At 40.1% G+C, this 18445-nt stretch overlaps 1 protein-coding gene across 1 annotated transcript; it reads right to left on the reverse strand.

Moving 5' to 3' along the window:
- Window positions 1–7683: 7683 nt before the first annotated feature.
- mrpl49 (mitochondrial ribosomal protein L49) lies at window positions 7684–8490 on the reverse strand. Its single transcript, XM_004565457.5, has one exon. It carries the CDS (start codon window positions 8443–8445, stop codon window positions 7915–7917), a length of 531 nt encoding a protein of 176 aa, XP_004565514.1. The 5' UTR covers window positions 8446–8490; the 3' UTR covers window positions 7684–7914.
- Window positions 8491–18445: the final 9955 nt, after the last annotated feature.

An 18445-nucleotide genomic window follows, 5' to 3' on the forward strand; every position in this document is an offset into this window, starting at 1 on the left:
TGGCACACACTGCACTTCATAAATATAACACGTCTTCCTGTACATTTTTTCCCTGTGCTTTTTAAGGACACACTGATCTTGGAGCTCGGTTGGCCTTGGTGCTTGTTGAGTGTGACTTACACATTTACACATTTTTTGTACACATTTTGACTAAATATGTATTAAACCTCACCAAATAATTGTTCAGTAAGGCAAAACTTACCCTGATATCATGGAGGAAGACTTCTAACTTTTTCAGTTCTCTCTGAATGTGTTTCAACATGTTCTCTGAAGACAATTAAAGTGAAACCTTAGGATTTCTTTGCTACACGAGGTAAGTATACATTGTGTTAGCATAAAATATCTGATGGATACTACTGATTCTTTAGCTAGATAGCTCTCTTCTTCACAAACATGTGAACACATATTAACTTGATTTTAAGGACGGGGAAGTGGAATAGGGCAGGCTTGGCCAACTCCAGACCTCGAGGGCCGGTGTCCTGCAGGTTTTAGATCTCATCCTGGGTCAACACACCTGAATCAAATGATTAGTTCATTACCAGGCCTCTGGAGAACTTCAAGACATGTTGAGGAGGTCATTTAGCCATTTAAATCAGCTGTGTTGGATTACGCACACATCTAAAACCTGCAGGACACCGGCCCTCGAGGCCTGGGTTTGGACAGCACTGGAATAGGGGCTTGCTCCGGCCACTCCACACATGAATCTGGTATTGCAGTATTTCCAGGAACGGTGCATTTCTCTAAACATCTGAAAAAACAAATCTCCTGAAGTTGGGAGTGTTATAGCAGCTGTTTGTCGTTCAAACAGGTTTGTATCTCTTCCTATCATTTTTAGCTGAAGCTGCAAGGAATAGAGGGTAGTGAAGTTGGACGGGTTTAAATACCCAGTAGTGTAATACTGACAAAAGTAATCCTGGTGTGGTTGGGCTGTACCCCGCAGTGACAGTTCAGCTGATTGGACATCTAATCATGCAGTATCAGCTGACCTGTCTGTGAGCTGGTCTCTTGACTCTTTGACTAATAAACTAGTGGTGGGCGGATCGACCCAAATATCGATTGTATCGATACCCAGTCGGCATCGGTATCGGATCGATACTAGCCTGGTGAGATCGATTCTTTACTTTAAGTTCCGCTCTTGTTTGCAATGCTGTGGACTGTACTTGTTTGTTTTAATTTGTTTACTGCTTTGTGTGCACTTTTTATTTAAGATGAAGAATATTAATTTTCTATAAGCATTTTCTATATAATTATAAACTTTGTCCTAATTATGTCCTGGGTTTAACTATTTAATAATACAAAAGGAAACATCACAAAAAACACTTAAGGTCATGAAAATTAATTGAGATTTGGCAATTCAATAACGCATCCACCTTATTTATTGAATAGTATCAGTATTGTTATCAGCGATACCAGCCTGTATTCACTTGGTATTGATAGATACTACACTAAATAATAAGCAAAATAGTGAACCAGGCTTTGCCCTTTTTAATCATGAAGTTATTTGACTTTGAACTCACTGATAATAAATGAAAGACAGAAACGTATAATAATCGAACCATATTTGACTTCTTCATAGTACTCTCCGATCAGCCTATTTGATTATTGGACTCAGACTAATGTGTACAAAAAGTATATAATAAGACAAGTACAAGCTTTTTTTTCAACATTAATTAGGATGAGATGATATACTGTATCTTAAGTGTAGGCTTGACAGGTGTCTTACTTAGACTTAGATCCTCCCGCGCATCGGGCGACAAGAGAGCGCCATTGAACTCGGTCCATTGCGGCAGTTGTTGCTTCATCCCAGTTCGGCTGAGCGTAAATCTTCAAGGAAAGTCCTCCTCCATGTTATTTTGGGTCTTCCTCGCCATCTCTTTCCATTCTTCAGGTTCCAAAGAACCACGACACGGGCAGGTCCCGGGTCCGGTAGCCGAAGGATGTGACCGGCAAATCTGAAGCGACGCTTGGTGACTTGGACATTGAGCGGCTCTACTCCCGCATGGCGATATACTTCCCCATTGGCAAAGCGATCCCGATATGTGATCTTGAGCAGCCGTCGAAGACAACGTTGTTGGAAGACGTCGAGATGGCGGTTGATGTTTGCAGTCGATTTCCAAGTCTCCGCTACGTACAGTGCCGTCGGTATAACGATGGTCTTCAGGAGCAGCAACTTGGTTGGTAAAGGCAGTGCGGTGGTCATCCATATAGGTCGTAGACGTTGAAAGGCTGCCCATGCTTTCCCAATTAACGTCATGCTCCACGTCCCCATCACTGCTAAAAGTGCAACTCAGGTACATGAACCTGTCCACATCTTCTAGCTGCTGCTGCTCATTCACAGTAACCGCTGTGTTTGATGGTGTAGTGCAGGGGTCCCCAAACTTTTTCCAGTGAGGGCCACATAACTTTTCCCTTCTCTGATGGGGGGCCAGGGTCAGTTTGTAACAGAAAAAGTGTGACGATTGCAGGTTTGCTGAAATGTAAACATTTATTGGGCTTCATCGTTGTCGGCAACAAAGGGGTTTTGGAAAAGACGGATTTCTTTTGCATGAACATGTAGTTGATGGAATCGCACACTGAACTCCACCTTCAGCATGTCCAGTGCTTCCACACACTTTTCAGCTGGGAACGGGACCGCTGGGTTCTCTGCAGAAAGGTTTTGGGTAGCAGGGAGATGGGTGAAGTTGTGCTTTTTCACTTGTTGTTGTTGTTTAACATTTAAACCTATTTTCTGCACATTCCAGCACATAAAATAAAATATTTTTTTGTGTTTACACTCAGTCTTTCACATCAGATCACAGCAGAAAATAAATAAAATCAAAGACTAGCGGTCCTTTTGCTCTATTGTCACCTGTAAAGCAGGAGTGGGGTAGGCGGAGGTTTACCCTGGTGCAGGTGAGCCGCAGCGGTCAGTGGAAGAATCCGCGAGGTGAATTTCCCATTACGTCGTAGCGCACTCGGTGCTTGCTTGGAAGTTTAGGGGTTTTTTTTCGCTGTAAAGAGAAGTTTTCTTCCCACACACAATGGACGCTAATGTTTTTGTCACAGAATGAAACTCAGTGAGGTCAGTACTTACATGCTTTAAACGTTGCATGCTCATACTCTCTCCTGCACTCGATATATTATCCATTGTTGATCTGCACACAGCTGTTGCCACAAATGTTGCACTTGCTTACGTCATTGTCATGACACATTCTGGTAAAAAAAAATCACGGTTTTAGTAACGCAGTAATGCAGCGTGCTTACGGGAAAGTAACAGTAATCTAATTACCTTTTTTGCAATAGTAATCCCTTACTTTACATGTTACTTGAAAAAAGTAATCGGATTACCATCTCTGGTCATAACTAAAGCAAGAAAACTGGTACATGCTGTCAGAAAATCATCAGTGGCAAATGAAGAAATGTCCAAAAAACATGGCAAAACTCAGATCCGGGATTGTACTGCTCGTTGGAAAAGTACTTTTGACATGTTCAGATGACTGCTAGAAACCAGAGCTGAACAAAACCAACTGCTTGAGCAGCTGGGGATGGACACACTTCTCACAAATGATTGTGCCAAGATGGAGAACCTTGTCAAGCTGTTTGAACGCTCATACAGACCATCTTCAGAGTGACAGCCAGTCGCTCTCAATTACAAGTAGTGCCATGTCTGCTCAACCTCGAGGCACATCTGCTGACAAGTCCTTTTAGGAATCAAGTGCTGCTGAAGTGTTTAAGAGAACGTTTTGCTGCTATTCTTAATCCTGATTCCACACAGTTTGATGCTACACCAGCAGGAGCCTGCCTGTTAGATCCAAATCACTGATTTCAGTCACCAGATACAGCAAGCAGCAAAGTCCTTTGTGCACAACCTGGCAGCTCAGTATAACCCAGGCACTACTTCTCAGGATGATGTTAACACTGCAGAGTAGTGATGTGTCGGTCACGAACGAAATGGCTCTTAGAGCCGGATCTTTGACATGAACGACGTGAGCTGGCTCCTTATCACGAGCCGTGGGGTTTTTTTTTTCTTCCTCTCACCCTCTCTCTCACCCTTTTTTTCCGCTTCACTCCGCATGCGAGCCTTGTGCTTTGCGCTGGGAGGAGGGGCGGTAGTTACACTTGCAGTAGCACATGAACAGAGCCAGAGGGAGAGAGAGAGAAAGAAAGCCAGGGACAACATCGTCACATTGGAAAGGTATAGTAATCATCCACAACTATTTTCAGTTGCAGATGATAAAGGATTCAGAAAGTTTATTCATGCAGGCCCATATGACAGAGAATATGCATCTTCTTTTTGTTTTGCATACTGTAATTTATATTTGTGTTGTGGTTTGCAGTGTTTTGTGTTATTTCACTTTAAATTAGTTTAAAAGGAAAAAGTTGAAATGTAAATAGTTGGTTTTTGTATTATATAATTTATTTATTACATTTTATGTGGAGTGAATAAATAAAAGTATATTTACGGTGGCCCCTAGAGACAAAGCAGCACGTACAAACTCCAAAACACAACAGAAGTGCTCCAGGATGCTAGGGGCAGTGTTGAGCTTTTGTTACCTAGTGGCTACACAAGCCAGCAAGTACCAATGACCGGATTTGGTGTGTGGTAGTAACAGGTAAATGAACTTTTTTTTTTTTTTTTTTTTTTTAAATTATTTGAATATATATGAATGAAAGTTTGTGTATAAATACACAAACAATACACACATGCTTTCATGCTTTCAATTGTGTAATTTAAGTGATCTAGGTAGCTCTGTTTTGGAAGTTCAGTTCATGCTAGAAATGTGTTTTGGAGTTTGTACGTGCTTTGTCTCTAGGGGCCACCGTATATATTTATATATAAACATATGTAAAAAACCCACGTTTTTTTTTTTTATATTAGTAATTCCGTTTGTGCATAATTTTATATTGTTGTTGATAATAAATTAATTAAAGAAACAAAACAACCCGAATAGCCGGTTGGGAGCCGAAAGAGCCGGTTCTCTAAAAAGAGTTGGAATTCCCATCACTAGTATTACCCTTCCAGGACCTGAAGCTCAGTAAAGCACCCCTCCAACAGCCAAAGCCATCTGTTCTCTGATTAGATTGGTCAATGTCATGTCAGTCACAAATTTAACCATCAGCTGAAAGGAAGAAAAATCAAGTCAAAAGTTGTACTTTTAAGTTGAGAGTTACACACAGCCAGGGAACCTGAGCGCAGTTTTACACGTAGTTTTTTGCTTTGTATCTGTAAGCAGACCTTAAAAAAATGTGTAACTCGTGTAAACACACAAATTACCATCTGTAGATGCACGAACATACAATTTTCACATATTTTAGTTTAGAAGGTTACAAAACTCAGTTCACAAATATGCATTTGATTTACAAGTACAAAATATTTATAACCACAATTTCTGGAGTTCATTTGCAGTAAATCCTTTATATCTAGCTTAATCTTGTTTTCCCCTAGGTTTGGAATCAGTTGGCTTCTTTCTTCCTGATAAATTTGACAACGCAACAGAACATATTCAATGGTTTCACCTGTTCCACAGCGACTACATCCCCCGTTTGATGTTTCCCTATAATGAATAGTAAACTGTTTAACTCTTTAAATAGCCCTTTGAGTCCAGCTAGTACTTCCAATTGAACTCCCAGCTTGCTTTCTTCAAATTCCTACGCTGCTCAGACTTGAAACTAACCAAATTCAATCCAGATCATCATGGGTGGGTCTCTAGCCTTCACTTAATTTCATAAGATTGCAAGCAGCAGCCCCCTGCCCATGTTTAACTTCAAGATAAACTCCCAAGTCCTTGAAAGCAGTTAGCCTGTTACCTCCAGCTTCAGAAATCCCAGCAAGTTTCCCCTTCAGACCCTCCAGTCATCACTGAGTCCGGCCACATTGCTGCCAGATTCTGGTCCTACTCAGACTTCCATTAAGTTTTCTCATTGCCTGGAATTTTTCCCGATCCCTTCTCTGGCCTTTCCTTCTAAACTGGGACGGGTACATACAAGGAGAGCAGCTTCACGCAAAAGAATCCCCGACCAACTCATTAAGGTCATTGGAAGCCTACCACTTATATATTTTTTCATCAATCTTAAAGTTTATTCCATCCACCATTCACTTTCAAGAAACTATAACTGAGGATGTGTTCCCTGCTAGTGAAATTAAAATATTTTGTCTTAATTCTGGGAGTGGGACTGCACCTCATACACTCCTTTTAGTTTTATAACTGATTGTATTCCCACATTACACACTTTTTGTTCTCATTTTCGTGCCCACACCCTTCTCTATTCTTACTTATCATTAGTACCTGCTGTCAGTCAGAAGGGTGCAATGAAGCTTTTCCCAAACTCCAGTCTCAGACACGGATAGAAACACCGACAATCTAAGTGAAGACGTGGTTCAGATTTTACAGCCAGAAACAAAAACCAGTTTCTATAGCTAGATTATGTTCCCATTACTTAACTACTGAATGGTGTTTTGATTGTTCTGTTTTTATAACTCAGCTGTTTTGAAACTTACACTTAGTGACACTTTGATGGGAAGGCGTGCAGACACAGGCAGCCATACAGCCAACCTCTGCCTGCTAGGCTTCAATTCATCTCATTTTACTTACTGATCTGGACCTCTCGAGGTCCTAGGTTTGGTGCTGCAGTGCAGCTGGTCATACTAATGGCTTATCCAGGCTTGTTGTACATGAAATTCTATTTATCTATTTGGCAGCACTACTTAGAAGTGTCTACTATCTTGGAAGTGTTTCACAGAGATTCTGAATCTATCTGTCCAAACGTCTCAGAAACAGTTTTAACAAAAGCTGAACCTTCAGTTAGTCAGGATGCTTTGCAGGACTGATATCAGGTCGGAGTAACCAATAAAGTAACACTTGGGTGTAGCTTCAACAGAGCTGGTCTCGTAGGACAAAAACACAGTGACATGTTCTGTCCTCTTGTGTGTGTGTGTGTGTGCATCTGTCAGGAGTTGGAAATGCTGAAGGAAGTGTCAGAAGCTTCTGAGTCCATGAGCGAGGAGGTAAAGCAGCTTCAAACACAGCCTCGCTACTGGAGCCGTCAGTTTTAATACTCACGCTCACATTTAGAGTTTGTTTAATATTTGTTTCCTCGCTCTTCTTTTTTTTCTCCACTAGCTGTTCAACTGGAAAAGGTTATCAGGTGAATTCTAGACTTTCTCTCTCAGCTAAATTAATGATGTTGTTTAGAGTGACAGACTCATCAAAATCATGGAGGAGGGTCTGAGCTGTGGTTGTGTTAAGACACAGACAACACAGCTATCATTACAGGACCACACACCTCTTTCTTTAACTGTGAGGGACAGAAAGAGGTGCGTGTTCACTGGAGTCATACACCCTGTTTTAATATGAGCATGACTGACATGTTGGGAAAGTACTGCACTCAGTGTTGATGTAGAGATTTGTGAATTTCATTAGTGAATAAATGCTTTTGGACCCTTTAAGGCTGAAAGCGTTTGTCACACTCATATCACAGACATCTGACGTCATCTTGTCGGCCAAACTGAAAATAACAAACAAACAAACCGCCCACCAGTAACACTTCTGCACATTGACCTCCACAGAAAAGTGTCACTGTTAAAGCAGGTAATTTTAATGTTTGTGCGCACTCAGTCTCAGTCTGAATAATCTACAAACTGTGAGTCGAGATTTTTTACATCATTTTTGGAGAAAGCATGGATGACATTAAACAGACAGTTGCTATGCTTCAATGTTTAATCACAATGACTTAAACTGGCCTGCATCATTTTACACTCAGTGGTCACATCGCATCTCACTGCTGTCAAAGAGTTCATTAAATTGGCCCAGGTCAGCAGTCTCGCTTCCATAAGGACTGAAGCAGGCTTTGAAGTGTGCTCCTGCTGACAGGCCTCCTCCTCCACGGCTCTCTGTCCCTTCAGCAGGTCGATGCCAGCAACTGAAGCTCTTTCAGTCAAAAACCTTTGCTGACCAGCCAGTCCTTCAACTCCTTATCGAAGTGACCTTTGACCTTCAGGGTCATGGTGACCTCGTTGACCTGTGTAGGTAGCTCTTTTCCCGTCACCTCCTGCAGGTACTGCCTCACGTCCTTCTCTAGAGCCCAAATGTCGCCCTCCACTTTCCGTATCAACGTTAATTTCCGGTTGCTATTGGTCACGTCGGTATAAATCGGGATGTTGTGCATGCGGGAGCGGCGGATCATGTAGGGCAGAGACGGCGGTGAATCCGCAGGAGGGATCCAGCCCGATGGGGTAGGACCGGTGTGTTTAGGCGGAGTGGGAATCCGTGATGAGGGGATGAGCCGCTCAACGTACTTGTATTCCTCCGTGGACTCTATTATCGGCGACCGATTATCTTCTGGAGCAGCATTACTCACAAACCGGAGCCCGGCAGCAGAGACAGGAGCCCCCGGTGTCCTGCAGCACAGGCTGGAAGGTCCCAGCCACGCTCTGCGGAGTACGGTAGATCCGAAGAGGGCCGCCATGATGTGGAACGGTGTGGCGAGCGCGACCCGGAAGTAGTGTGCAACTTCCGGTACGAGGACTTTCATAGAAAAATAAAAGGACTTTTATTATTATTTTAGTTATTTTGATAAAATAAATAATTTGTTATTCATTTATTTAAATAAATAAATAAAAATAAAAGGAAGAGAGACATGTTCACATTAACTGAAAGTGTAAAATATGAAAACATTGTTTATTTATTTATTTATTTATTTATTATGCCATAATTATTAACAGTAGTTCAAAAGCCTTATTATATTAATGTGGACGGTGACCTCAGCTTATCCTTGTTTTATATCTCATGTGGCTTGAAGCTCATTTACAGTTGTATGATTCAAAATTCAGTCTTCAGACCGCCACGCCATTTCAGACAGTTCCCTCTACTCAGCTTGGTTTGATGTCAGAAAAAGCAGCTATCTCATCCCGTGGGAAACCTTCTGTATACAAGGAGAGCCTTTCCAAGGAAACTGGCTTAAACAAAAGGACAGGAGAGCTAAAACAATCTGTTCGAAACAAAGGTTCAACTGAGGGGTTGCTCTTAGACCCAGTATAAGATTAGAATAAATACATTGTAATAAATAAAAATCTACTCAAATAAATATGGATGGAGCAGGGAAATTTTATTATGGTAAAAGAAATAGATGAGAGATTTTAAAAACAAAATGTTGAAACTGTTTGGTCCAAATCGATCATAATGGGAACAAGATGTTGAAAAATCCCTCCTGAACATGCATCTGAACAGACCCAACAGAGCACCTCAGTAAAGGACTTCTTATCATTGCTGGCATTTTGCATGCAGACTGGCACACTGAATCATGTTGTGGGTTTGTACAACTGTGTCCTCTTTTTGTATACTGTTTACAGCTATATTACCCTGCTGATATATTTAACAAAAGCTGGGGTAGTGGGTATGTCTTAATATCTTTGGCTTTTGTTATTTGTGATATATTTATATGGTAAAGCTAGCAATGGGTATTTTGGGTATTTAAAATAGCTGAATGTAACTATGTGTTCCCTTATTGCTCTGACTCCATGTCAATCATGTGCAGGCTGTACTATAACAAAGATAGTCTGTACAGTATTATAATATGTTGTGTGATATATTCTGAAGAAGGCTCCAGAAAAAATAATCCATTTAGAAGTGTGGTACAGTACTGCAGCATTGTGGCTTCACAACAAGCTTCTTGATTTGAATTCGTGGTTTTATTATGAAATATTGGATCATATTCCTGACTTTGAACATCATCTTACATTATAAAATCATATAAGGCTTTTAGAACAGTCTGAATGACAAAGTGACAAAAAACAGTTGTTTAGTTCAGTGTCACTTCATCATTATTCTATTAAACTCCTTGATAACGGGGAGAGAAAGGAGGTGCATGCCTAATGTTAAGAGGAAAAATAAGAATCTTCAGTTCTTAAGACCCCTGAGAATGAACTTGTAACCCCTCATCAGTGTCTGTCCCATGCTCATCAGCTGTATGGAGAGCTGAATGATAGCTTTGGGACTCAGACATGGGCTGCACCCAGGTGTGACGTCTCACACCCTTGTGCTAGACAACCAGACTTAAGTAAATGTCTCTGCTGGCTGAAACTTTCTCTCAGTATTTCTGAGATATGTGGAGGCTTATTCAATTCAATTTTATTTATATAGCGCCAAATTACAACAGCCGCCTCAAGGTGCTTTATATTGTAAGGTAGACCCTGCAATAATACACCGTCCTGTATCAGCTCAGATCCCATTCTCTGTAAAGATGATCCCACACTTCTTCAATAATGTTAAGGCCTGAGCTCCGAACAGTCATGACTTATGATGGTCCATTGTGTTTTTCTATCCAGATAGCCATTTACTGAACTGGCAGAGAGTTTGTGATCATTGTCATGGTGAAAAATGAATTTTGCCAATATAATTGTGTGTAATTGTGTTCTCCTGTACCAACTTACAACAGAAAATAAATACCATAAAAATTTGCAGGCCTATGTGACCTTATAATGATGAACTTATTTTCCCTTCACAATCACTGTTGAAATATAGCTTTTGAAATAAGTTTTTTACAATTTAAATTTAATTTATAAACTGTATTTTGTATTTACTTTTGTGTTTAATGATAATATGCAAACAGGATAATTATGCAAAACATAACATATCAAGAAGAGGGGAAAAAGGTTCTTTCAACAGCACTATATGTAAAATATTTCCAAATGTGGTATATATGCGGTGGAAGTATACTGAGAGAAATGATGTAATATTTTAACTTTATTTTTTGTGGATAATGACAAAAAACAAACCAGCATATATCAATTTGAAAAGCTTCTTCAGGATTTGACAAATACATCATCAGACTAAGTTTAACATCAGCCATGGGTAGCAATCTAGCAACCCTTATGGCATAGCAGTCTATAACAGCAACCTGTAGAGGCTACCAATGATAAAAGCATAAACCCACAAGATACAAGAGGTCACAAACAAACAAAGTTCTAAGAAACAGTGAGAGAGTTGAAGACGTGGAGTCTCTCTTTGTATGCTACCATAAGCTGTGTTGATGGAATAAGTCTGTGTCATGCATATCACACTAGCCTGGATCAGACTACTTCCATTGCTTGTGGATTTGCCTCACCAGATGTGAGTAAATCTCACTCACTGATTCTTTTCAAAATGTCCAGGCAGCAAAGATTATGTTGAGTTTGTCCTTGTGGTCAGGAAACATCATTTTGAGTGATGGGTCACTAGTATCTCTATACAGTGCACCCTCTCTAGAAGCATTCACAGCTGTGCTGATCACCATTTACTATTTTTAAAACAGGAAGCACACTTCAAATGCTGATGGATCATGTGTGTTTACTGATGGCCTGACAGAAGACAATAGCAGTCATTTTTTTAATCAAAGGTGTAAAAGAATATACTTTATGCTCAGTTTCATCCAAGTGCTAGTGACTGGACAATGACAAAGGAAAGATGGACAACAGCTCAAACCCAAGGAATTTTGAAGCTACGAAGGTAATGTTCTATGCATGTTATTTATGATTTTACTATGTATAAATTTGTTGAACTGTAATTTCTTGATTATTGTATAATTATAGGTAAATAATTATTTCTTGCTACAGTTTTTTGTTCAGCTGTAAATCAGAGCTGAGAGGCAAACAGATCACACCTCGAGCTAACTGTGTGTTTTTGAGTTAGATTGTCCAGCTGTTACGTTCCCCTAAAAGGGTCAAGACGATGACGGAAGGTAACAAAAAGTGTCCGGGTCAGAAAAAGGAGACAAGGAGGCAAAAGGGTCAAATTAAAGAGTTTTATTAAAGTAGCTCAACTAAAAGAGATGGACAAGCCGCTATCACCATTTAAGGAAACAAACAAAACTCAAGTGTTGGTCAAAAAAAGTAAGTCAAAAAAGAGCAGCTCACTAGCGGCAACCACACAAACACGCAGCTCACTAGCAGCAACCACTCACAGCTGCACAAAAGAAAAAGGTGGCACCTTTGGCACAGGAGAGATGGTAGGACACGCCCACACAGGCAACTTCAGGAGGAGGCCCTGCTAGGACCGCAACACATGCTTTTCTTTTCTTTCTTTTTCTTTTCTCTTATTAAAAATAAAGCATTATATTTTTTTGGGCTGTGGCTCTATGTGATGCACACAAAGTTGGGCCAAGGAGTGCTGCGTTTTTTAATCAAAATGAAGCGGCCTGCAGTTAACAGAGTGAACACAAGGTGGCAGAAGAGCCAAAGGCATTTTGCACCAGTAACAGCCAAACCTGAGGAAATCTGCAGGCAGCAGAGCTCACGAGGGCTCCTCAGCATGCAGCATGACATGCTTAGAGATTAAACTGAACATATTTACATCAGTAATGTGAAAACATCCTCATTACAATTTATTATTAACTGACTTATGCATGTATGAGTTTAGATATTTAATTTTACAAAGTAAACTGTTGATGATTCAAAGTTAGGGTATTTTTTGTGTGCAAGGAATGACACCGGGCTGGTATTTAGCACTTTTCTACTATTCTACCTGTGTCTACTCTTTAGTCTACAAGCTACATTTAACCATGCATTCATTCTGTGCTCACATCAATGGAAAACTTAGAATCTTTGGTGCGTAATGACATGTGGCACAGGTGTTCAGCTACACTTGTTATATACCAAAAATTAATCCATGCCTTCCAGCCAGCCAGTCAGAATCTAGATCTTTATGCAAATAAGTGCTATAAGTTGCACAGCAGTTGGTCTCATCCCTTACACATCACTCATTGCTTGTGCCACAGAAATCTTCCTGTTATATATCCACCTCCTGTTTTTCTGCTTCTTCCAGATTAGAAGTTGTTGGTGCTGACTTGCGAGTGCCACATTCTAGTTAGCTGCCAGGGTCATGAAACAGAAACACATGTCACTGTCAGTGAGGGCCATCGCCACGGCACAATCTCCCACAGGAAACACGCAGCATTCATCGTTCCACTGCGATAATAGCTCCAGACAAACACCTCTGTGGAAGCGGTTTTCCCCCTAAATGTCAATGCAATGTTGCTGCTATGAATTCTGGTAGTTTGCATGCGGTTTTCATTTTTGTTTTTTTGATGCTGATATATTTTGAATATATCAGCATCAAAAATATGCTGACTAAAAGTCAAACATCAGCAAAGTTCAAACCATTGCTGATGTTTGACTTTTAGTTTCGGGTTATGATTTAATGGCAAGAATGTGCACCATCAGCCAGTTTCAAACAATTTAACAAAACCGATTATTAACAAAAAGATTTCCTTTTAAATTCTTTGATGTATTTCCTTTAAATCCTACATCTGTGTTAGTATACAGTTATGTTGCACAGGCAGAGGACAGAAGAAGAGAATTGCGATGTGGGTCACAGCAGGATGTAAGTGGGTCAGAGTCACCCTGCTCTGGTTTTGTAAAGAGGAAGAGTGGGAAGCAGAGGCATCAGCAGGATTTTGAGATGTGTTAGTGCACTCTTAATCAATAACAGTTTCTCATAAAATGTAGGGTGTGTGTCTGCGTCTTTATCCTGTGGGTCTCTACGAGGAGACACAGCGACGGCAGATAGCGCCCGCTGCTTCATTCCTAGCGTTATTTTGTACGTCCCATTAACAATAACTGGAAGTAAAAGCACCACTTTCATAGGCTGGAACATGTGCCCTCTGACTCCCATTGTATCTTTGACCACAACTGCTAATTTCCTATTGTGGTATGTCAGTTTTCCTCTTCAAGTGCCAGAACACATCTATAAATATTACCAATATATTACCCTTTATAAAAAGCAGCATTACTGGCATGCTGCTAAAAAAGGCGCTAAAAAAAATCCCATGTTATGTTAGTGGAACAAACATTCTGCTAAAAGTAAACTGCAAAAAGGAAATCCTGTGCAAAAATACAGCTTTAGCAACAGTAGCGTGGTGACTCCAAGTGCGACTATGGTGGTATGCCAACCATGTCATTGGTTGACTGGTTAGCCCAGGATATAATGAATACTTTCACAACAAGTTATGCTAACTTTCGTAACACTATCACTTTTTTTAGTATCACTGTGAGGTTGACCTTTCATATTTTTAAATATCTCAACAGCTAGTGGGTTCATATGGAAGCCCATTTTTGCCACACAAAAAAAAGAAAAGCTATACATAACTCGATATTTTGACTTATTAACTTGAAATTTTGACTTATTAGCTCTAAAGTTTGAGAAAAGTAACTCGAAATTTCGAGTTAGCTCTGCCAACCAGTAATCTACATGAATGACGTCATTTTCTTGTTACCCGGAAGGATATGGCGCAGAGGAATGCGCACTCAAAACTGGATTGCAACAAATTGGCACCCTCGAGGGTACGTTTGCAGATAGTAACGCCATGTGATTCGGCTAATAACACAAGAATTTTATCATTTGTGAAGAGTTACTTTTCTCAAAATTTCGAGTTAATAAGTTGAAAATAACTTCAAGAAAATAACTCTAAATTTCAAGAAAGATATGGATACTTTTTTTAAGAGGCAGAAACGGGCTTCCACAGGTTCAAGATGTGTCTAATGACTTCCAACTAACTGTCTCCTGAATTTTCCTCTTGTGCCACCACAGGGTGCATGGTGTATCTCAGTTGCTGCAGGATACATTTTAGTACATCCATTTGCAACCCCTTTAGAGCTAAACTGGTCATCACCTGATCAGGTACCACCACGCCTGTCGATTTTTTGTTTTTAGCAAGCCTCAACTGGATAAGCAGACAAACATGGATGGATTGATTTCCTGTGGTCCTCTGCAAGAAGCAGGTCAAAGTTTCACTCTCAACACCTGCGAGGTTAAACTTTGTCACGATTCTCAGACTTTGATGTCTTTTTTGATGACTTTCACCCACCACCGCGAGGCTCACATTTGTCAAATGAAACGACCTGATAACTGCTGCACGGACTGTTACTTCATGTAATGCAAACATATATGGGCGCCTTGGGAAGAAATGTAATTATGTTAGTGACACCATAACATTTTCTTTAGTTTCGGCTCCACTTTAGGACAAAATACTTTTAAAGATTACATAAATAGTCCATAAATGACATCAGCCCAGATCTGAATTAACAGATATTTGTTGGAGATGAGGAATTATTTACTGAAATGGATTCTTTCTGATAATGCAGAAAAAAGTGGAAGTAGCACTTTAGCTTTTACAGTCAATACCGTGTACAAAACACATTATTGTGTGTTTGTGTTTTTTAAAAAAAGATTATTCTAATGAAAGAAAATAGTGTGAAGATAATATATGTAAGTCTAATTCCTCAACTCTTTATTTTGAAAGTGCTTACCCTTGATAAGATTTGATACAGAGTGTTGGTAAGGGCGATTGGTGAATGTCTTTTTATTTGATTTGTTCATTTGCTGCAGTTTGTTCAGTGATACTATGCTGCTGAAGCAGTGCACAAGACAAAAAACGATACCTGCTTTGGAGAATGAAGGCTTTAGCATGCTGATTCTGGCATTTAGCTTAAAGCACTGCCGTCCATGCCTCGCACACTGGACAGGATAGCGGTGTCTATTCATAGATTCTGAGCAAAGACATCTTTATATTATGAGAGCAAATGTTGAACTTTTGACAAACTAAAGTGCCCCAAGATTCAAGAAAGAAATATTTTACGGACCGGTCTTTAAGGTGTTGCGTATAAATACAACAAAATAAAACCAGTACCGGTACCAAAAAAAAGAAGATTTATTCATAACACATGTGAAAAGACCCAGGGAAACCAGGTTAATGATAAAAACGATGAAACATAACGCTAAAAACTGCTAAAAACCCTGAAAACCATAAATTTCACACTCGAGCCTCAACTCTCGCGGCCCGGTACCAAGCAACTCACAGACCAGTACCGCTCAGTTGGCCCGGGGGTTGGGGACAGCTGCTTTAAAACACTATAGCTTCCTAGTAACAACAGAGATATGAAAATGCAGTATTAAGAATTGATGCTCATCCTGCTGTCCACACATATGTTTTGTTCCAGATGTTCCAGTCTTCCTTCAGGTTTCTGTGATTAGGTTTAGGGCTTCTTTAATGTTCACCCCTTTTTATTGGAACTCCTACAAACTTTTAACAGAAAACTATAACAACAAGATGAATGAAATTTCATTTGAAATCATTTCCTGTCCTATGTGTCAGCCCTGTGACTAACTGGTGACCTGCTCAGACCTCTCGTTCCACGACAGCGTCGCTTGTGTAACGTGTTATGGTAGTGCATTGCTTCAAATTGTGCGACAGCCTTATCTCCTTTGCTTTGATACAGAAGAGGTCCCTCTTAATAAAGGAGTTTTAATTCAGAGAATTCAACCAGCTCCTCATATGGTTTCCTCACAGATACTTCCGGTTCACTTCTCTCATTTACTAGAAAACGTCCCAAGTAAAACAAGCCATTCAAACTCAATCCAAGTGTCCTGCTATTGAGGTCACATGTGCTGTGAAAGTAAAGAAAAAAACTAGCCTTTTACAATAAAATGTTTTTTAAAAAGAAGAAGAATATTACAGTTGGACAAAATAAGACATTATTTATGTTTCACGTTTGACCCTGATGTGACCCTGAAGAGTAAGCTAGGCTTGCAAATGATAACACAAATGTCTGATTCAATGGAACAGACACTTTCCCTGAGTAATCAACATGTGCTTTGCGCTCGTACCTGTCACAGACTGTGCTGTCAGGTTCATGTGCAAATGATCACACACTGCTGCGGTCTGATAACAGCACTTCAAGTTTCAATTCAATTAAAGGCAAATGGGGTTGAAAGTCAGCATTTGCCTTTAAAATCTGTCTCCTTATCACGATTCTGTACAGTGCATTCTGCATGCACCCATATTTGTAATGTTAATGTCAGCATTGTTCGCATTGTCTCTCCGGCGATCACTGTGTCCTGTCCTGTCATCACTGTGTGTGCTGCCACGAGTGATGCCAGTAACAAGCAAGCAATCGACCAGTTTCATCACACAGGAAAGACTCCTCTGTACATTCCAGCTACAGCACACACACACACACACACACACACACACACACACACACACACACACACACACACACACACACACACACACAAACACACACACAAACACACACACACACACACACACACACACACACACACACACACACACACACACACACACACACACACGGATTTCTCTACCTGCGGTGGCTCAGAGGAAGCAAGAATGTCCATTTACACACAAAGACACGCACACATACACACAGGCACATGCACACACAAACAGTCAGCAGGAAGAGTCGAGGTCAGTTCCTGTTTTTGTACCTTTTTCGAGTTCTACATTACTGTAAACCTCACACGGCTTAATCGTCAGTTTCCTCTGCTAATAATGACTGATTAACAAACAGCCCAATGGAAAGTTCAGCAAGGACACAGCTTTATGTAACCGATGGTCAGCGACTGCTGACCTTCTCTCCCTACTCAGCAGTTACTATCAGCATCGCAGGAGCCGGAAAGCTTGCTCTCACTCACAACATTCGAGTGGGAAATTCATTACACCATTTTATTCTGTTCCGGAAAATAAGCAGAGAGGAATTAAAGGTGTTTGAGATGAAATGATTTCTAAATTTTGTTTCAAGAGATAAACCGCTCTACGATGAGTATCGAAGGGTTTTGTCTTTTGTGTTAAGATAAGATAAGATAAAACTTTATTAATCCCTCGGGTGGGTTCCTCTGGGAAATTCGGTTTCCAAAAGCACAGCACCGACAGAAGTTACAGAACGTGAGCAGAATATTATATATATACACATATATAAATACAGAGACATATATAAATAAAATATACGAAAGGGATAAATGGGAATAAGAATACAAGGGAATTGCACATTTCAAGTATTGAAGTCTATTGCACTGTTGACTATTAACAAAAAGTATTGCACAAGAAGTATTGCACAGTGAAGCGAAGAGAAAAGGCCCTACAGCTTAGTTGTTCCCCCCTCCTTTGTCCTCCTGTTTCTCCTCCAGAGAGGAGTTAAACAGTTTGATGGCGTGTGGGACAAAGGAGTTTTTAAGTCTGTTGTGGGTACTGTTGGAATCGTTACTCAGAAAACTAATGATTACACATTATTCTGCACTTTACTTCAAAGTAATGCAGTAAATTAACCATTTTCAATCCCTCAGTGGAGAAAACAATTTGTTACACTTATCGTGATTCTTTAAATCACTCTGGGGTTTTGGCTAGCTTTGCGTTAGCATACCGTAATCATGTAACTGTATTGTAATTACTGATTTTAGCACAGTAATGTGTCATATTTCTACATTATTAAAAATATAATGTGATTACAGTAACATGTTACATCCAGTACTGGTTTTAGGTTGGTTTTTCTAGTCAACAAAGGCCTGTATTAGTAAGAAGGATTTGTAAATTCAGGTTTTCAGGCTCATACAGGTGGTTGGCTTCGTACTGTGGGCCTAACTACCAGGTGCTGAAAAATACAATAAAAATTGACCTTTCTCTATTGGCTGGCTTC

Source organism: Maylandia zebra, linkage group LG20 (assembly GCF_041146795.1).
Source record: "Maylandia zebra isolate NMK-2024a linkage group LG20, Mzebra_GT3a, whole genome shotgun sequence".
In the NCBI taxonomy this organism is placed as follows: Eukaryota; Metazoa; Chordata; class Actinopteri; order Cichliformes; family Cichlidae; genus Maylandia; species Maylandia zebra.